Source organism: Pectinophora gossypiella, chromosome 26 (genome assembly GCF_024362695.1).
Source record: "Pectinophora gossypiella chromosome 26, ilPecGoss1.1, whole genome shotgun sequence".
Lineage (NCBI taxonomy): Eukaryota > Metazoa > Arthropoda > Insecta > Lepidoptera > Gelechiidae > Pectinophora > Pectinophora gossypiella.
Window position 1 is genome coordinate 710,179 of NC_065429.1, and position 22,540 is coordinate 732,718.

The window sequence follows — 22,540 nt, forward strand, 5'->3', positions numbered from 1 at the left end:
AATAGTTAAATTAATCACACTATTTTCAACAACACAGCATGCAAGGAAGCAAAAGCAGAAAGTAAGCATCAAGTAAAGAAATAATCACATACTCACACACAGGAACAACAAATATAGGCGTTAACAGGGTTGTTAATTAATAACATATAATATACATTTATATCATATGGGGTAGCCCATTGGTATATAGTCGTGAGCTTATCAGAGATCCATCCATCGCAAGATGAATTAAGTACCCACACCTCACCACAACCCAGGTAATTTGTGGTTGAAATTAATTGAAAGATTTTGTTTAAGAAAAAAAATTAAATGTGATTCTTCAAAAAAGGTGGTTACATGGTTTTTACAAAATGGCGATTATAAACTCACGTAAATATAATACCATACAAATGAATACACGTATTATAAAGTGTCGTTTGCCTGAAAATCTACCATTTTTAGTTTTGAATATTTTTGTTTTTTATAGTCGCGTGCATGATAAAAAGGGCTAAAAACGCCCATGATGTCACTTTAGTAAATAATGAGGGTAGGGAGTGCCATTTTGTGCCAGGCGATACGGAAATAATATTGGATTACGCAAGTTTGACTTGTAAAAAACCTTGCTTTTTTCCTACTTTCGTTACGTATGTACATCGCACAAGGCTGTATAGTAAAAAGTGTAGCATTTTTGTTTTTTTTTTACAACATGTAACTCTGAAGAGGCTGCACATGAAATAAACATTAAATAGAAAAATCGTCTATTTTGCGTTTAGAAGCTGCGGTAGTTTTAGACTAAAATCACTCGACAACAAAACATCGAAATATGTTTAAATATGTATAAAAACAAAAAACGCAATGCCAACAAATTACAAATAGCAAATTTCCTTTTTTAGATGAATGAGTGAGTTTCCAGGCTACGTTCCAGCAAAACAATATAGATGGCGCTGTTCAGATTTAACGTGATACCTATTTTCTAATTTCTCTCATAACAGAAGCATAAAATATATAAAAATAATGGTTGCTTGATATTTGGATTTTGGATCTGATTATGTATAGAATTATTAGCTACCTAAATTGCTTCTATTTATTTTGATCAGAATAATAATTGGTGGAAGGTGTGTTGTGCCTGGGTGTTATGTGTTACTCCGTGTTTTTTATTACATATTTGTTATTTGTTTTATATTTGTTACTGTGGTGTCCCTTTATAATAAACGTTTCTTTCTTTCTTTCTTAATAACAAGGGTCATCATTTATATCCAAAAACAAAGATAAAAGATGCATAATTATGTCTGTTATCCATGAAATTAGAAGTTTAAACGAAGGCTTTGTACAGCGCTATCTATTTTTTTATTCTTTGGGAAATTGCGTCAATGTGGTACTCGTATTTTTAGCCCCCATCTAAGTGTTACCTTCTCGTCCCCTGATCGTCTGTTAATGGAGACTCAGGGTCGTTCTACACCGCAGTGGTCGGATGCGGTACGCAATCTACTTTTGCGTGTGACGCCGCAATTTATGTCTGACCAAACGGGACGCCGCGGTCGGACTAGTGATGTACTTAGATTGTCGATACAACGAGGGACATTTCCAGGCTACGTTCACCAAAAACAATATAGATGGCGTTGTTCAGTTTAAACGTGATAATTACCTATTTTCTCATTATTTGGGCACATAATTATTCCAAAATAATGGATAACAGACATAATTATGCATCTTTTATCTTATTATTATTTGAATACTGTATGTGTTTGTTGTAATAGTTTGTTAGGTATATTGTAAGCAATATTCCCACTGTTGTTAGATTGTAATGTAGATTGTTGAGCTTGTTTTTATTTTTATTTCTATTTCCAACACAATGTAAAGATGTTATAAGGAATAAATGAATATGAATATATGAAATATCTTTGTTTTTGGGTTGAAATCATGGCCCTTTTTATTATACCCAGGCTTAATTACATCTTCCACCCATTGTTATTCTGATCAAAATAAAGAGAAGCAATATAGGTAGCAACATAATTATATACCTACATAACGCTATCCAAATATCAAGCAACAACTATTTTACTAATTAGGTCGTGCAAGATAAATTATGAAATTCTAAGTACTATTTAAAGACAGATCTAGAACTAACGAAAACATTATCTTTTTTCTATTTAAGTAACTTATTTATGAATCTGAATCAAGAAAAACGTAATAATAAAGCCGACATTTTAGCACGTTTTTCTACGACGTTACTGTGTGCTTTTTTATAAAAATTCCATAGTAAATTTGTGTTATGAGTAAAAAGTAACTGATTAAAAAAAAAACTAACCTATTAAACTGGATATGTTAATAATATTTACGTTTTATTGTAGACTATGTTACATAATATTATTACGAATGACGTAAATTATTTTTGGGCGGAAGGCAAGAGGGAAACCATAAACCCTATTTTTCCCTAAAAATGTACCATGGAAAATGCTGCACCGACAAGAGCGTGGTTTTGAATTGATGATGACATTATTTAGTAAATATTTTATCGACATAAATCGAGCATAATTACCGAGAATCTGGCAACACTGCCGCTGTCGTCACGTCTGTTCATCGCACGAAACTAAACGCTTGATTGGCTTTACTGTTATTTGTGTCAGGGTGCGGCTCACTGCCAGCGGGGTGGTTCATAGAATGGAATAAGGCATGGTATAAGAAGACCAGGGGGGTTAAAATGGCCACATCGAAGCAATTCATCTAAGAAAGTAATATTGCAATTTGACATTCGCGCATATAAAAGTAAGTGCGCAATGCAAACAAATGTCACATAGCAATATTGCTTTCTTAGATGAATTGCTTCGATGTGGCCATTTTAACCCCCCAGTTCTGCATGACAACCGCGCTGCTCGCTGCGCGAATTATATTGAGCGTTTCGACCAATAGCCGTTTGACGTCCATCTACGTAGGTAGCATTCGTATCGTTCATTGGTTCAAGCGCTCGATATAATGCGCGGGGCGCGGCGCGGTTGTCATGCAGACCCGGCAGGGGGGTTAAAATGGCCACATCGAAGCAATTCATCTATAGAAAGCAATATTGCTATTTGACAGTTGTTTGCATTGCGCACTTACTTTTATATGCGCAAATGTCAAATTGCAATATTGCTTTCTTAGATGAATAGCTTCGATGTGGCCATTTTTATATTTTGAATCCCCCAGATCTAAAGTTGACAAAAAATGTTTTAATTTTTCGAATGAATGTCGAAACAGCATTTTTTCTTTCTTTCGTATATTTTTCTCGCTGTATAACATACCCCACCTCACCTCCAGTAGTCGGCCATTGTTTTTATTCGTAACGCAATCTCGTGGTATGCATACATATATAATGCAATTCATTTTTTACTGAACAAAGGTATAATAGTGTTAAACTTGTTCAGATTGATTTGTTAACTATATATATATCTCTCTCTCTCTATTTAAGAGCCGCGCTCTTGTCGGTGGAGCAATCGCCATTCCTCTCTTCTTCCCGCCAAATCCTTCACCTCCCGATACGACACGACCTGCACCTTCTCTTTTATTTGTGTCATAAATGTTCTCCTAGGTCTACCCCTTCCTCTTTTCCCTTCAATTTTTCCTTCTATGATGTTTGTTATAAATGAATCGTGTCGTATCAGGTGGCCAATCATATTTCCTCTCCGGTTCTCTATAGTCTCCAATATGTTTCTCTTTCCTTCAACTCTTTCCAGCACTTTTTCATTTAACTAACTATATATCTTTTTTTTAGTTAACTATACAGGGTGGCCCAGAAGTTCAGGTTCAAAATGATAAATTAGAAAGAGGGGCTCATTAGCTACCAGAAACACCCCCATGTATGTTCAGCAATTATTTACGGTTTAGGAGATATGACCCATTTTGTACCTTTTTCTACATTTTCTACCTTACATCAGAAATAATCATTTTGTCGCTATCCCTTTCTTAATAATTATTTTATTTTACTTCACAACTATGCCTAAGTCCTCTAATACGTACCTACAGAAGGGACACTCTTTGTGGTCGCAGGTTCTAAGGTTGCCGAATTTGTTTTCGAATTCATGTTTGGATCATAAATGATTATCACGTGCGGTGAAGGAAAACATTGCCAGGAAACCCACATTCCCGAGAAATGCATTTTCGGAGGTATGTGACATAACCTGTACCTATTGGGCTGGTTTTCCCTTCGCGGGTTGGAAGGTCAGACAGGCAGTCGTTTCTGTGAAAAACTGGACCTGTTAAATCTTCAGGTTAGGTAAGCGGAGCCCGTGTAATATTGGATAACGCTAATACAGAAACTTTGTAAAAAAGGTTTATAAGGTTAATTATTCATCACCTCCCTAGCGTCCCTAGCGTATAAGGTAAACGATTATTTAAAGTGGCTATGGAATTTGAGAAGCAGTAGAGCTATCGTAGTTATCTGTTTGCAGGAGTAGTAGTAACAGAGTGGGGTTGATCTTCAAAATGTGCGTTAGTGCCTTTCCAACCTCCTTCCTCTATTCCGAGCCCAAACCATACCATGCCATGCCTAATCTGATCAATCGTTATCCTAAAAATCGATACATGCAAGTTTCGTAATAGGAAGTTCTTAACTTTACGCAATCGATGGAAAAAATCGATTCACAGACCGAATCAATGTTATCGATGTTATAGTCGAGAAAGCACTTTCTAATTGCTTTTCTCAACGTGTTTTATGGCTATTGTCGATTGATTAAGATTATAATAGACGAAGAAACTATTAGTATATAAACTCACGCCGCTAATCCTTAATGGGGTGGGTAGAGCAACAAGAAACTCGAAACTTTTTTTTGTTTTTGACAGCCTAGAATTTTGCATAACAATTTTATTTTTTATTCCTTGTATTGTATTTCTTTCACAGTTTATCGGAAGGAGAGATTCATTTTTACGGACATATATCAAGTTAATAAGGCACGTTAACACGTTGACCCCGGCTAGTAGCCGTAAAGCAGCTCCACCGCGGAGCAGCGTGGTGGAGTATGCTCCATACCCCCTCTGGTTGCAGGGGAGACATGTGCCCAGCAATGGGACGTATACAGGGTGTTAGTGATATCGTAACGAAAACTTTGAGGGGTGATTGAGGCAATGATTCTGAGATGATATCAAGTGGAATTTTCCCTCGCAAAAGTATGGAATTGAAAATAATTTAAAACACAAAAAAAATCAGGAATTTACAGACTGAAAATTCCACTTGATAACAACTCAGAATCATGGTCTGAACCATCCCCCTCAGTATTCGTTACGGTGTCACTAACACCCATACCTACTTGTATGGCTACCGTATGTACTTGTGTGCGGTGTAAGTGACATCGTAACGAATACTGAGGGGGATGATTCAGCTGATTATTCTGAGTTAATATCAAGTGGAATTTTTCATCGCAAAAGTATAGAATTGAAAATATTTAAAAAAAAAACTAAAAAAAATCATGAATTTTGCGACGAAAAATTCCACTTGATATTAACTCAGAATCATGGCCTGAATCATCCCCCTGAGTATTTGTTACGATGTCACTAACACCCTGTATATAGGCTGTTTATTTATCTTTTTTGGGGTTATGTATACGTTTTTACAATAAAATAACAGATAATATTTTAAAATTGTCAGAAAATAAATTTAAAGCTTATGTGAAGCTTACTTTATGTAAAAAAGCTTATTATAAGAAAATTATTACCTAAATGATAAAAATGTCTGGTATTGAATGTGTTCATCTAGTTATTAAATACCTTGTAATGTACCCTCATTGATTTAAAAGATGTGTTGCTGTTGCAGTTTCTTGTCATTTCTTCTCCTCAGCCATAACACCTTGCGAAATGACGTAAATTCAAATATGTTACATTGACCTTCAACAAGTTTATCCATGATAATTACGTTGAATAAATGATTCTGATTTCTATGTAAGTATGTAAGTAATAACATGCTTATCGACGATAGTTCACACGACCACACTACGCTGCGGCCGTTCGTTCACCTGTAAGCCAAATTGCGACAGAGTTCAACGCCCTCGCCTTGTTGGTACATTGTTTTATAAATTTAAGTCTTTTTGAACCTAAAAGGACGTACAATCAAAGAGCAGTCACTGAACACAGTGAATTATTTGTAAACAGCGGTGAAAACATCTATTCTAGGGTCTATTTACCATACGCCTCTGCCTACCTAGTAGGAAGCTGCAGTAGTTTTAGGCGGATGAGACGTTCGTTATGTAAAAATTGACGATTCAAAGTGTAACTATGTTACCTACTGAATAAAGATATTTTTGAATTTGAATTTTGAATTTGAATTTACCCCATCAGGAATCCAGGCGTGAGGCTATGTTATGTTACAATATAGAAAGTGCAGCCACCACTGATTTACTGAAGCGTGCAACAATATTGATAGTGTACCTAATAACAGCCACTTTCTAAAACAATCCCATTCAATTCATAATACAAAAATGATATTATGGTCAGTGACCATATCTTTTGCTTTATCGTAGAGTGCAAGGCCTGTGCCTAAAGACCAGTGATTTGCTGTTCGGCCACGGAATAAAAACGCCGGTTCAACCCCAACCCTGATACCGACCCCGCCGGCGTGGTCGACGATTTCCCTCAATCAGCGCTTATCGCTATCGACTCAGGCGACGACAACGAAGCCCTGAGCCGGGGTTCGCGCCCAACTGGGCACCCTCAGGCCTGTTGTCTTAAACGTTGTACCGGGTGAGAGCCTTCAGAGCTCCCCATTTGTCCGGCCAAGTAGTTAATGCCATCTGCGGCAAATATACAATAAGTCACGTCAAAAAAAAGTTCAACCCCACTCTCTTTTACCACTACTCCTGCAAACAGATAACTACGATAGCTCTACTGCTTCTCAAATTCCATAGCCACTTTACCGGCAATGTATATGTATTTTATATCATAGGCTACTATTTTATTATTATGTACTTTTCGTAAGACACTGGTGCTAATTCCTGTAAATACCATCTAATTTTATTTTAAGTTATATCTGTCATTTTCTTATCTGCCGAAAAGGAAAGGGACGGGTAATCGACAAGCATAAAATTTATGGAACACACGTAAATTTTAAGCACATATCTAAACCAACCGTCTAAAAATTTTACATCAGTCAATAACCCGACACAGTTAAGTAGACAGCGCGTCAAACGGATTGCATACCAGCGACGTACCTTTTTGATTCGCCCGGGTTATTCATTCATTTACTCATTCTTCCTAAAATTGAGCTGTGAATCATCCGTCCCTTTCCTTTTCGACGGATATGAAAATGACGGATATAAGTAACTTAAAATAAAATTAGGCGGTGTCTGCAGGAATCGGAGCCATTGCATATATAAAAGTTTTTCTGATAATTAGCCGATCACACTTAGGATTTTCGCTTTCCTGTGATAACGAGGGATCACCTTGCATGATAGTTGATATTTGACTTATGCTCCTGCAGGATATAATGCACAAGACGCCCTTTTAATATTCGCGGAGCTCCGTGTCAATTATTCTTCTTCTCTTGTGGTTTAAGAGGTGGATTACCAACCTCATCAACCTTCGGTCACCGTCTAAAAAACCTTTTGTTGGATATGGAGCTATATTCTGTGGACGATTTTATTAAAAATTGACATTGTATTTTATTGTAATTACTTGAATGTAATTTTATTTTATACATAATTAATTTATAATTATTATTAGCCATGACATTGTAATTGATTTATTATCTTTTGACATTTTGATTTAATTTATTATCTTCTTTGTTGACATTCTTTTATTATCATTTTCGACGATCATATTTATGTTGTTACCGTTTTATATTGTGTCTAAAATGGCCCCGATTCCTGCAGACATCTCTTAATTTTACTTTAAGTTATACCTGTCATTTTCTTATCCGCCGAAAAGGAAAGGGACGGATGATTGATAGCTCTTAATTTTAGGAAGAATGAGTAAATAAATGAATAACCCGGGCGAATTTTTAGACGGTTGTTTTAGATTTGTGCTTAAAATTGACGTGTGTTCCATAAATTTTATGCTTGTCGATTACCCGTCCCTTTCCTTTTCGGCGGATAAGAAAGTGACAGATATAACTTAAAATAAAATTAGATGGTGTTTACAGGAATTAGCACCAATGTGTTGTATAACTAAATGTGAAATAAATGAATCTAAATCTAAATCTTGATGTCACGGTTGTTACTGAGCCACCAAAGATCCCTGACATGGCTCATGTAACGACTACATACTTCTGATGTAAGTATGTAGTCGTTACATGAGAATATTCAGGACGTTAATTGATTTCCTGAATTCTTTGGCGAAAAAAAATGGCGCTAACGAAATAAGTATGTAGTTAGAAGGTGATAAAAAATATAACATACATACGTACATAAACTCACGCCTATTTCCCACCGGGGTAAGCAAAAAATAAAAAACAAATAAAGTTGTTTTTTTTAGAGCCGATTCTCATATCGTGTGGGTTGTGAGGTGGATTACCAATCTCATCTACCCTGGTGTCAGGGTTACTATTGAGCCGCCAAAGACCCCTGACATGGCTCTTGTAACAATTACTTACATCGTTAAGTAACCGGGACCAACGGCTTAGCGCGCCTTCTGAAGCACGATCATCTTACTTTCGGACTATCAGGTGATCAGCCTGTAATGTCCTAACCAAACTAGGGATCTTTATGTAGAAATATCTTTTGCTTAATAGCTTATGATATAATCGAGTTGTTGCCAAGATGCAGTCAGTTTCGCAGCGAGCGTGGGCTTCGCAATCTCTGCATTGTCTTCAAATTCAATAGCATTGTGTTTTTAAATATAATTTGCGAAAAATACATAAAGAAGAGAGAAGCTCGGTGGCGCAGCGGTAAACGCGCTCGGTCTGCGATTGTTGAAGTTAAGCAACTTTCGCAAAGGCCGGTCATAGGATGGGTGATCACAAAAAAAAAAGTTTTCATCTCGAGCCTCTCCGTGCTTCGGAAGGCACGTTTAGCCGTTGGTCCCGGCTGCATTAGTAGTCGTTAATAACCATCAGTCCGCACTGGGCCCGCGTGATAGTTTAAGGCCCGATCTCCCTATCCATCCATAGGGAAGGCCCGTGCCCCAGCAGTGGGGACGTTAATAGGCTAATGATGACATAAAGAAATGTTGGCGAAAATGTTACACGAATGCGTGGGAATTTCGGATTCTTTCGGTATTTATATGATATGATGAAATTCAAATAAGTATATCTTTATTCAGTAGGATACATAGTTACATTTTGAAATGTCTCTCCCTCAATCAGCGCTTAACGCTATCGACCCACTAGGCTCGATTATTTCTTTTTTTAATATAATATCTTAATATAAACATCCTATAATTCATTCCTTTGCTGGGAGCCTGTGTCCAGCATACAGAAACACACAGGCCCCACAGAAACGGTTTCGTATTTTGTTGCATAAAATTTTATGTCATAAATTTGCATGGCATATATGTATTTACTATTCCTAAAAAAAGTTACGCATAAAAGGCATTGGCCATAACTATTTACCCATAATATAATAAAGCGTAAACACTTTAAGTATAAAGTCATACCTATTTAAATAAACATGTTGGCGCCGCACCCTAACCTACTATTACACTATGGTATCTAAGTTAAATGTGATAAACCTACAGGAATAGGGCAAACATCATTAGGCTTAACAAGCATTATGCTAAGTAAAACAGTATGACAAGTAACAATTATGCCAAAAGACGAAAAAAATATGCCTAAACGGTTATGCCTAATTAAAATAGGAGAAACAACATTATGCGAAAAAAGGGTCCCCACAGAAACACCTCGTTTTACACAGACACTACACATTTGACCCATTGACGCATCTGTCTACGTTTGTTATACGACCTCTTTGCACGTGACGAAATTACTTAAATAGAAATAAATCACAATTATTGAAGGTCGCGTCCGTATGTCCCCATTCCAATTTGGACAAAACTCGTTTTTAATTCAATTAATCAATTATAAAGCCGATTGGATGGCTCGGTCAATGAGGGAGTCCAAACTATGTTGTATGTTACAAGGGATGTAAACATGATTGAACATGAAGTGAACCAAGGTTCTTCTTATCGTGTGGGTTGTGAGGTGGAATACCAACCTCATCAACCCTGGTGTCAGGGTTGTTACTGAGCCGCCAAAAGCCCCTGACGTGATCACCTGCTTCGGAAAAGCACATTAAGCCGTTGGTCCCGGTTACTACTTACTGATGTTAGTAGTCGTTACATAAGTCATGTCAGGGGCATTTGGCGGCTCAGTAATAACCCTGACACCAGGGTTGATGAGGTTGGTATTCCACCTCACAACCCACACGATAAGAAGATCGGAAAATACATGAAAATTTTAGTGCTTTTTTAATTTATTTTCAGTTCCATACTTTTGCGACGGAAAATTCCACTTGATAACACAGAATGATGGTCTGAATCATCCATCAAAGTTTTCGTTACGATGTCACTAACACCCTGTATTTGTAAATGATTGTGAAGACAAGCGGTCTATGCACATAATCTTTTTGACTCTTCCTACCCCAATGAGGTCTACTGGCGTGAACTTGTGTCGACATTTCCAACCCACATGTTAACCATTCACTATACAATCACAAGATTTGTGATTCATGCTCTCAAAGTTGAGAAACCAACTATATCTCGAAGTTACAAGGTTCAATCCACTTTGTTACAAAGTCGACCTATTTTTTTTCTCAATACTTAGTCATTCGATTAAAGAAATCGAGTTTGAGTTGTTTTGTAAGTTTAATGCACGGGTACATATACTGACACCGAGTGAGAGCCGTCAGGGCTCCCCATTTGTCCGGCCAAGTAGTTAATGCCATCTGCGGCAAATCTACAATAAGTCACGTCAAAAAAAAAACATAATCTGACACTTCTACCAGCCGGCAATTTAGTAGCGTGGTGGATAGAGATTGCAATCCAGATTCGATATCGCAAATTCGTGATCCCGCGGGATAGATATTCCCAATCCCGCGAAATTCCGAAATTTTCGGGATAATTAAGTTTTCTTTGGAAATCAGCATAATCAAAACAAAAAGTATAACTCAAAGAGGTCTGCCCAATCCCGTCAACCTCGAAGTTATCATATTATGCGTCGGGATTGATCCACTAGGGAAAGCAATCCCGATCTCGCGGGATTTCGTCTAATATTTCGGGATTATTAATATTAAAAAGTGTATTTTACTTAAAAGATTAATTAATATTAACGGTACATAATAACATTTAAAAAACCAAAAAGGTTAGGTATCCACCACAGGGTTCGTCAAAAACGAAATTATGCACGTCAATGAAATCCACACAAACTTCGTGAAAAAACACCATAATTAAAACACATAATGACGGGTTCCTACCGCGTTCAAATCAGGGATATGAGACTCCCGATATTTCGATCATGGGATGACTGATGAGATTGGAGTGGAGTAGGTAGATCCATAATTTTCTACGGGCAGACAGAACCCGCTATTATGTGTTTTAATTATGATAATAACCGCGTAAACCTAAAACAATGTACAAAACACCATAACATTAAAAATCTTTTTATTCGGATTCAGCTTCGAAAATTTCACTTTTTGCTTTCTTCATTACAGTTAGAATACACGAAATTGGATACATATTCGTAATTTAAAACGTAACGGAATTGATATTCTTATTTTTTTTTTCTGTTAAAACACTCGTACTTACACATGTCATTCATATTTGCTTCTCGTCTTGACCGCTGTCAAATCATTGTCTCAACAAGTTGTTTTAAAAATAAAACGAACAATCACTTAGAAAACCAATTTCACTTGGGAAAGTAAATAACGTCTGCGCACTATAAGTACTCTAAACTGCAAATTAAATCGTCATCAACACAGATTAATATCAGATTAGAAGCAGCGGACCGAAAATCGTACCCTGCGGAAGTTTTAAAGAAGAAAAAATTTCACTCCATATTCGAACTGCGCTCGCGCACGACCGCCTTCCCGTGGGCGTAGAGACTGTATGACGTGTACAGAGTTCAATACTTAAGTCCAATTATACTTAAAAACCTCGGTAGGACCGTTATCGACGGTGTCCAATGCCTTGCTTGAATCGGAAAGTTTTGAAAGCGCGAATACGCAAGCGGCAATGGATGGAGCATAGTGCGATGGTATGGTCGAAGTGGTGAGTGATGGTAACGGTAAAAAGAAGGGGGGACCAGACGGCAACTAGTACAGTTGTTTATACCACGGCACGTGCCGGGCAGCGATGATTGTACTAACCAGATGGTTTTTTTCGGTTTTTTTTAATGTCTTCTTAGGTAATTTATTATTGGATAATGTAAATAATTGTTGTAAAGACTCGTGTGTAGTGTACGGTCACGAGCATTAATATGTATACACTTTGGTACCATGCCACATTAACTTTTTTGACAAATTGAACTGTAAGTCTCACTAAATGTCAAATATGCGCGACAGAGTCCTAAAGTGGGTACATTATATTGCTCATGACTGTATGTATTGGAGAAGAGGTTTAACCGAGTGTTTCGATTCGTTTATTCCACAATTTTAAATTTATGAAATAAGTACTTTTTACTTTTTGCACCAATGAGTAATTTATCTTAAGTGCAGTTTTCACTAACGCAATTCGCTCGACCATTATATACGGCTCGCCTATCACGTTGGTCTAACAGAAAGCTCGGTACTACTACTTATCGTGTGGGTTGTGAAGTGGAATACCAGCCACATCAACCCTGGTGTCAGGGTTAATACTGAGCCGCCAAAGGCCCTTGACATGGCTCATGTAACGACTACATACTTAGATCAGTAAGTAGCAACCGGGACCCAACGGCTTAACGTGCCTTCCGAAGCACGGATCATGTTACTTTTGGAGAATCAGGTGATTAGCCTGTAATGTCCTAACCAAGCTAGGGATCACAATGTGATTTTTGTGATATGTCCCCACCGGGATTCTCGGTGAGGTGTGGGTACTTAGTTCATCTTGCAATGGACGTACTGACTACCCCAATTGGGATATAGTCGTGAGCTTATGTTTTTAAATGTAATAATGTAATGACTAGTCGTTTATTCACTCAGTTGACTTATAATCCAGCTTACTCTCAAAATAAGAGAAGACATGACCTAATCTGTCCCAGTAAACTATTTAATACAACCTTCGCCAAAAGATTTTTCGATTTTCTTGGGTCGTACCTATACAACAGATGTAATGCAGTGAACAAAATATACCCTTTAAACGTGTATCAATGCAAGAAAACGGTGATGTCTTGGCTTATGAGTCTGAGTTATGACGAGACTGAGGAACTATTATTGATAACTGCTTAGCTCCAATTTATAAGCACCCGAATAGTGGAAGAAGAAGAAACTATTCCGAACCCAAGTTTAGTACCCTCGCTCTCACACACACACACACACTCACACTCACACACACACACACACATACACACACACACACACACACAACCTTTTTGTAACAGTATTTTTAAATTACTTTCTCATATTTCTTACTTTTTTTTTTTTTATTAGTTACTTTCTTTGTATTGCTCTATTTATAACATTATTAATGACCGTATTCCTGGAGGTGGAGGCCTGGAGACCTATAACACAGGGTACCCTAGTTTAGGCTCCAGCCTCTACAAATATTATTAATGTTCATGTTATAAAATGATTGTAAACTAGTATAAGAACAATGTTATTTGTAGAGGAAATAAATATATTACTTACTTACTTACTTACTATTACTTACTATTATAGCTGGCGGCGAACATCAAAAGCGATAACGATATAGATTGTATGGAATCATACAATACTCGAAAGGATGTATGGAGTGTTCGGAAATTAGCGCTCTATTAGAGACACGTAAAGTCTTGAGTTGTTAATTTTACATTTTTTTTTTTTTGTTTTTTTTTTATTAGGTCATTTTTTATATCGTAATAGGCTAGTTTTACTAAACGTCAACACACGAAATTACTATGGAATTTGTATGAAAAAGCACACTGTGACGTCATAGAAAAGCATGACAAAATGTCGCACTTATTATTACATTTTTCTTTATTAAAATTCATAAATAAGTCAAATAGAAAAAAGGAAGCGTTTTTCCTAACCTTTAGATCTGTCTTTATTTAGGATTCAGAATTTCATAATTTACCTATCTGTGACCTACTCGTAGGAAACTACCCAATTAGAGGATTAGGTGCTAATTATTTCTACCTCTATGACTTACATTATGCATCACGCCTGTATCCCCGAAGGGGAAGGCAGAGTCTACACACGCACTCCTCGTCAGCCACCGGGATTCGCACCCGGGACCTCTGGATCGTGAGCCTAACGCTTAACCGCTGGACCACGGAGGTTGTTAGTAATTAAATAATAATTACTGAGTACGGTGGTGGGGTTATATATGTCGTCTCTTGCGCAAGACGTACTGTGGACAGTGCGTGGCACAATATTTGCATTATAGCGCCGACATGCTCCGTTACGCAGGCGTATTGTCCTTCTCAAGTAACAAATTGTCATGCTCCAAAGATTTTCTCTAACATACCTGGGGGGTTAAAATGGCCACATCGAAGCAATTCATCTAAGAAAGCAATAATATTGCTATTTGACATTTGTTTGCATTGCGAACTTACTTTTACACGCGCAAATGTCAAATAGCAATATTGCTTTCTTAGATGAATTGCTTCGATGTGGCCATTTTAACCCCCTTAGGTATGCTCAAAACTGACAGCTAGCATTTCAAGGTTAGCCCAGCTGACGTCATCCAACACTGCGTTGCCATTTCGTAAAAAATAAATTACCCACGTCATTTTTATATACTTATGTGACAAATAAAAGTAATTAAATACATCAGTCAGTAATTCACTTAATTTTCAAAATAGAATTTACGTCCTTGGAATGTTGGAGATACCAATTGAATGGTAACACTTACGTCAATGGGCTAGCAATGGCGGCTTGTCATAGGATTGCGCATACCTGGTTTTCTTACACCATGCTATATATCAAAGCGATGTATTTCTTGTTTTTGGTAAATTTTATATGCATACCCTCTCTGCCTGCTCAACGGCACTTTATCTATCTTTTGTAAAAACATTTAGTTCTCATGTTAAGTGACTATGTATAGTTTTTTTATGAGAATAAAGTTCTTTAAACTGATATATTATGTAAGCTGTGACAGACAGCCACTCCTGCGATGTTTATCTTGTTGTGAGAAAGTTCTTTTGCCTAATGTATGAGACATTACATACATGCTTGCATAAACTCACGCCTATTTCCGACTGGGGTAGATATATAGATAAATTACTTTATTGAGCACAATGGACACAAAATACAGAGATAAGAACAACATATACAGAAAAGCACAACAGGCGGCCTTATTGCTTGCTTTATTGGGTAAGCAGAGACTGGAATTCAATTTGCTTCGATCCTGAATCACTTCCCCTGCTTCCTCCACATTCATCAATCGTTTCATACACGCACTATATGAGACATGTATGAGACATTCATCATCATCAGCCCATTAACGTCTCCACTGCTGGGGCACGGGCCTTCCCTATGGATGGATAGGGAGATCGGGCCTTAAACCATCACGCGGGCCCAGTGCGGATTGATGGTTATTAACGACTGCTAATGCAGCCGGGACCAACGGCTTAACGTACCTTCCGAAGCACGGAATAGCTCGAGATGAAAACTTTTTTTTGTGGTCACCCATCCTATGACCGGCCTTTGCGAAAGTTGCTTAACTTCAACAATCGCAGACCGAGCGCGTTTACCGCTACGCCACCGAGCTCTTCAGTATGAGACATTATGGCGTACTAAATGTAAATGTCTATTGGACTTTTAAGAAGCGTTTGTATTGTATGATTCGAACATGTTTACTGTGCTCTCTTCTTTCATGTAACTCCTGTAGACGTTGGGGCCATATGCTTTAATCTCCAATGAAGCGTTGCGACCCACCCATGGGCATATGACTAATTATAATTATTGCTTGAGTCAACGGATGGTTACAATAGGCAATTACTTATAGGCCTATTGTATCTCTGATAATACCATTTCTATCAGACATATTGTATATAATTTATTTTATTTTGAGTTTTGTTTATTTGATTTAGTTTTATTTAATTTTATTTTTGTTTTGTTTGATATTTTTGTTCTGTAAGTAACTGTTTTGTTTATGGTGTTACAAGTGCAAGTTATTTATAACAAATTTGTTTATGGGATAAGTTATGGATTGGCCGTGACAAATAATATTTTTTGATTGTTTATTTCCAAAAAAATATATAAACATACGTCAAAAATCAATGATTGAACGATGGAAAATTGCACTTGATATTAATAATGAGCAGAATCATCCCCCTAGTGACACCGTAACGAATACTGAAGGGAAGGGATTCAGACCATGATTCTGAGTTGATATCAAGTGAAATTTCCCGTCAGAAAATTCATGAAAATTTTAGTGCTTTTTAAATTATTTTCAGTCCCATACTTTTGCGACGGAAAATTCCACTTGATAAATCCCTCAAAGTTTTCGTTACCATGTCCCTATCTCTAACACCTTGTGTAACGCCGAGTCCCGCTTTTGTATTTTAGGGTCTGGTAACCCTAAACACAACAACCACTGCATCACAATTCAGGCATACCAGCTTGAAACCATAGGCGTCCAAGCGCCTTAATAACTTCGAGCCCGGATCATAGCACTCCACAGGGTTCCAAAGAGGGCCAAAGGGCGAGCCTCCGAATAGCTTTTTGATTGATTTGATACAAATTAAAGCTTGCAAAAAAGGAAACTCTAAATTCTTTCACCCTAAGGTTGCCTGACAGTAATTACTGTTTAGCAATAATGCCACCTGGGTTTATGTTTGTGTGTTAGGCTAATTTCCAACTAGTCAAAATAGTTACTTTTTGCTAAACGTTAAAACATGAAATGTCGCGCTTATTATTACATTTTTCTTTTTTAAAACTCATAAATAAGTTAAATAGAAAAAAGAAAACTCTTTTTGTCGCCATTAGATCTGTCTTTGTTTAGTAGTAATAAGAATTCTATAGTTTATCTTTGACTTAGGTAACTACCCAATAGGCTAGTTTCCAACTAGTCAAATCAGTTACTTTTTACTAAACGTCAAAACACGAAATTACCATGGAATTTGTATGAAAACGCACACTGTGACATCATAAAAACGTAATAAAATGTCGAACTTATTATTACGTTTTTCTTGATTAAAATTCATAACTAAGTTAAATAAAATAAAGAAAATGCTTTTCGTTAGTTTCACATTTGTGTTTATTTAGTAATCAGAATTTCATAATTTATCTTGAACCTGGTACACGACCCAATTATTGATTGATTAAGAATGTTTTACTTAAGAATGTTTTTAATTCTGACATAATTAAACACACGCAAATAATGAGCTAATTAATTGAAGACAGCTTATATATAATTTTCCGTTCGCTTGAAAGCTGTTCGAGCGTGAAATTGGCGAGTTTTTTCTACCAGGAAACTGTGAAACGCGGTTAGCAGTCATTTGTTAAGGTCTGTATGCTCGAGAAATTACATGAGCAAGCTACTTGTTATGTATTGTTACATACACACATGCACTAGCTTCCCTAATAATACATTTTAGTGTGACAAGGGAATGTTGCAGTGTGGCTTGCTTCTCAAAAAAATAATCAAAGATATAAATTTTGCAAAATTGACTTACAAAGTTAGCGCTTTTTGAACGTCAAAAATTAAATTACATAATGGTGCTAATTCCTGTAAATACCATCTAATTTTATTTTAAGTTATATCTGTCATTTTCTTATCCGCCGAAAAGGAAAGGGACGGGTAATCGACAAGCATAAAATTTATGGAACACACGTCAATTTTAAGCACAAATCTAAACCAACCGTCTAAAAATTTTACATCCGTCAATAACCCGACACAGTTAAGTAAGGTTCATCATATCCAGCTTACGACATCGTATCAACAGTGGCTGCAAGTTGTCTTTGATTACTTGTGGCTCTGCCCACCCCATTAGGGATTACGGGCGTGAGTTTATGTATGTATGTATGTAGTTAAGTCAAACGGATTGCATACGAGCGACGTACCTTTTGGTTCGCCCGGGTTATTCATTCATTTACTCATTCTTCCTAAAATTAAGAGCTGTGAATCATCCGTCCCTTTCCTTTTCGACGGATATGAAAATGACGGATATAACTTAAAATAAAATTAGGCGGTGTCTCCAGGAATCGGGGCCATTGTGTAACTAGCTGTAAAACTACTACCACATCGGAATCTGAAACGCTGAGGGAAAGACGTGGCCGGAAAACCTCCCAGCACAGGGCCCTAGTCCTACTGCTTCATGTTTTCTTTTCTTTTTTTTTAAATCCAGTTTGTATTACATAATTTATAAACTAGTCTCAATTGGTAAACGCCGGTTCACCAATGAGTTATTAATTTACCTTAAGTGCAGTTTTCAGTAAGTAACACAGTTAACGGCCTCGGTGGCCCAGTGGTTGAGCGTTGGGCTCACGATCCAGAGGTCCCCGATTCGAAACCCGTTGAGGACATATCACAAAAATTACTTTGTCATCCCTAGTTTGGACAGGACAATACAGGCTGATCACCTGATTGTCCGAAAGTACTGATGTAAGGGAGTAGTCGTTACATGAGCAATGTCAGGGGCTTTTGGCGGCTCAATAATAACCCTGACACCAGGGTTGATGAGGTTGGTATTCCACCTCACAACCCACACGATAAGAAGACTAACACATTCGCCTCGACCATTATAGACGGCGATACGGCTCACCTATCACGTTGGTCTAACAGAAAGCTGGGTGAGGCGTGGGTACTTAGTTCATCTTGCGATGGATGTACCTCTGCCTACCCCAATTAGAATATAGCTGTGAGCTTTTATTTATTTATTTTTATTTATTAGGCACATCAACAGTACAAACACACAACAATTAATAAAACTTTCTTAAGGCTAGTACTAGTGTTTGCACCAATTACAGACGTGCACAACTTATGTAATAACATGTATGTAGAATTTGGTTAAGAAAAAAAATAATAATAAAAAATTAACGGAATAACAAAAGGTACGAAAAGTTACAGCCAGGCAACACTACAACAACAAAAAAAAAAGAAGAATAGGTACAAGAAAAAAAAAACTGTTAAACTAACGGTCATGACTAGATGATTGCACAATAAGTTTCTTGAATTTAGGCAAACTGTTATGAAATATGTCAAGATCATACTCCTTCCAACATTGGTTATACGTTCTGAGCAGTCTTGGGAGAAAATGTTTACTGGCAAGATTGGAGGCCTGGAGCCTATAGTACAGGGTAACCTAGTTTACGCTCCAGCCTCCACAAACATATGTTAAATAAGTCAAAATGTAACTTATTACTATTATGTTGTGGAGGTAATAAACGATTTTTTATTTTATTTATTTTATTTTATTTATTAGTCCTACACCACGCTTGAGCGTGAACTTAAGTTATAATGTTACATTTATGGCAAGTTAAGTTCGCTCCATTTTTTTGCTTCTAATCAACGTGATAATCTAAATAGAGTGCAATAAGTGTGCGTCAAGCTAGCGGCCTCAAAAAAAAAATGGGCACGAAAAAATAATTTGACCATACCAAAAAATAGTACTCTTATTGAAAAAAATAGTACCTGTTGTAAAAAAATTAGTACCATCACGGTTCTGGATTTATAGCCATGTTTTATTGCACTTGCTAGCTTGACGGTGAGCGAAATTTGGCGAGAGTTAACGACAAGGTCTTTCGCTTTGATTTAAACGCCAAAAAATAGTACCGAAATAGTACTCACCCCCTGCAAAATACCGAAAGTAGTACTTCAACGGTTCCAAAGTTATAAAGGCAGTTCTTTGATCCCGCTAGCTTGACGTTTTGAAAATACCTATTATCTGGGGAACGCTTGCATACTTCAGTATGTAACTAATGTCAATAAACTCGTATGAAATAGTACTCCCTACCATCATAATTTTGATCCGATTCTCTTTGTAGAAATGTTAAAAAATCATCATAACCTATGCCATACATTTGTTGTTGATACAGTCACGTAGACAATTACATAACCTCACAATTTATTCGTAAGTATTGCCATTTTGGAGGTCTACCCTACCATTTCTTTGCACTTCAGTGCTGCTATTACAAAAAATTCCTATTGCATACACCCATATGCACTAATTTTAATAGAAAATGGCTGCATGGGTCTAGTTCTTATCGAAAACAATCTGTGATTTTAATACATCATAATACATTTTTAATCTGCTGTTTTATTTTATAATTTATACCTTCATGTTGAATTTGTTACGGATCGAAGTGTTTGTTAATAAACAATTTGCAGTATTTGTAGAATAACTCAAAGAGTTTCAACAATGATATTACTTTCATCTAACAACCCTGGCACTTCACCAATTTTTACCCAAAAATGGGGAAAAATACTGAAATCTGACAACATTCTTGACCATGTGTAATAATTTTGTTCGCGACTGTACTCGTCTTGATAAATGTATGATATAGGTTATAATGACTTTTTGACATATTTCTACAAAGAGAATCAGGTCCAAATTATGATGGTAGGGAGTACTATTTCATACGAGTTTATTGACATTAGTTACAAACTGAAGTATGCAAGCATTCCCCAGATAATAGGTATTTTCAAAACGTCAAGCTAGCGGGATCAAAGAACTACCTTTATAACTTTGGAACCGTTGAAGTACTACTTTCGGTATTTTGCAGGGGGTGAGTACTATTTCGATACTATTTTTTGGCGTTTAAATCAAAGCGAAAGACCTTGTCGTTAACTCTCGCCAAATTTCGCTCACCGTCAAGCTAGCAAGTGCAATAAAACATGGCTATAAATCCAGAACCGTGATGGTACTAATTTTTTTACAACAGGTACTATTTTTTTCAATAAGAGTACTATTTTTTGGTATGGTCAAATTATTTTTTCGTGCCCATTTTTTTTTTGAGGCCGCTAGCTTGACGCACACTGCAATAAAGATTAATAAATTGAAATGTTATAGAGATGGGACATGATTTGAATGTAACTAGTATGTATTGTAGCTGTTACATTGTACTTATCGCGTATTTTGTATTATGCAACTGTTACTTTAAAAATGTTTTTGGTTTTGGTATCATACAAGACCATTAACCCGGCCCCAGGGGAGATAGAGTCATCTTTCTCTGCCCTCCGCTGGGGCAATTCCTGTTCGGTGCGTTCTAGCCACGGGGGTGAGCGCCTCTTATTTCAGCAGGCCGGAGTGACATGGTGGCTGAGTTCGGATAGCGACTCAGACAGGGGACTACGGGGTATAACGTAGAACCCATGCCCAGAGATACGGGTGAAGACCACAATGGTTGCATAGGCGGAGATGGGAGCCATTGATCCGACAATGCAGGACGGAAGGGCCAAGTCACAGAGACTATAACCTGGAACCTAACAGAGGGCAGCAGTAACTGTCAGTACTATTCAGAGGCAGAGGACAGGAGTCCTAGTACGGCTTTGAAATAGACTACTCTGGGCGCCATCCCATTCGCGTCAGACAGAGTACTGCGGGGCAGAAGGCAAGAAGATAACCACTGCCCTATTTTTGCCTAAAAAGTAGCATGGAGAATGCTGCACCGACAAGAGCTTGGCACTTAAATATTAGTGATGACATTAAAAATAGTTACTAAAACGCTTCAAAGGTGCATCAATAATAGAGTTTTAGCGGCTACTTTTCTAATATGGATAGGGGCCCTCTATGTTGAGTCAATCGATCGATTTCGGCGAGTATGTGCTAAGATTTTGATGAAAATGAGACAAGGGAGTGTGGAATGACAAAAAAACAATTGCTCTGTGGCCCCAGACTTGCCCGAAGGCATTGACGAGGCCTAAGATGGAGCGAGCTCACCCAGAAGGTGCCTGTTCACTCTGGCCTTGAAAGCACCCGGGTTATATTATTTCGGAAATACAGAAGACGGCAGAGAATTCCACCCTCCCGCTTCTGTCATGTTCTTTTAATACCTATATATTACAAATTGATAAAGTAATTGTTACTTTTATAAAGTAGCTGTTACTTCAGTACTAGGTTCGTTCAAGCACTAGCGGGTGAGTTAATCCCAAGCGTGGGCTGACCAGCAGAGCAAGTTCAGACGTGTTGCAAACTGATATTTTTCGACTACCCACATTGGAATTATCACAATACCTTCTTAAAATGTAATCGAACCGGTCAAATTGTAACATAATTGGTATTTTTCATTGATCTAGCTAGCATAATGACGAATACAGAACGTGAAGACTTCGTTGCAAAAAAAATGTGTCGTAAAAACCGACAGAGGCAGTGTGTGAGGTAGAGGTACATACTTCTGCCTACCCCTATCATCTCCCTAGCGTTATCCCGTTTTCCACGGAGTAACCTGAAGATTTGACAGGTCCAGTTTTGTACAGAAGCGACTGCCTGTCTGACCTTTCAACCCGCGAAGGGAAAACCAGCCGAATACAGGTTAGGTCACATACCTCCGAAAATGCATTTCTCGGGAATGTGGGTTTCCTCACGATATTTTCCTTCACCACTGAGCAC

The 22,540-nt window shown here is 37.4% G+C and overlaps 1 protein-coding gene across 4 annotated transcripts in view; it reads right to left on the reverse strand.

Annotated features, from left to right (window-relative positions):
- Positions 1 to 22,540, reverse strand: part of LOC126378340 (uncharacterized) — a 55,156-nt gene that overhangs the window by 24,488 nt on the left and 8,128 nt on the right. Inside the window, exon 1 of one of the 4 annotated variants that reach the window (XM_050026599.1) lies at positions 11,677 to 11,977. The exons of the other annotated variants lie outside the window; for them this stretch is intronic. Within the exon in view, the coding sequence (XP_049882556.1) occupies positions 11,677 to 11,689 (13 nt within the window). The 5' untranslated portion in view covers positions 11,690 to 11,977. Of the gene's footprint in view, positions 1 to 11,676; positions 11,978 to 22,540 lie in introns of those variants that run through there. 4 annotated transcript variants of the gene reach the window in all.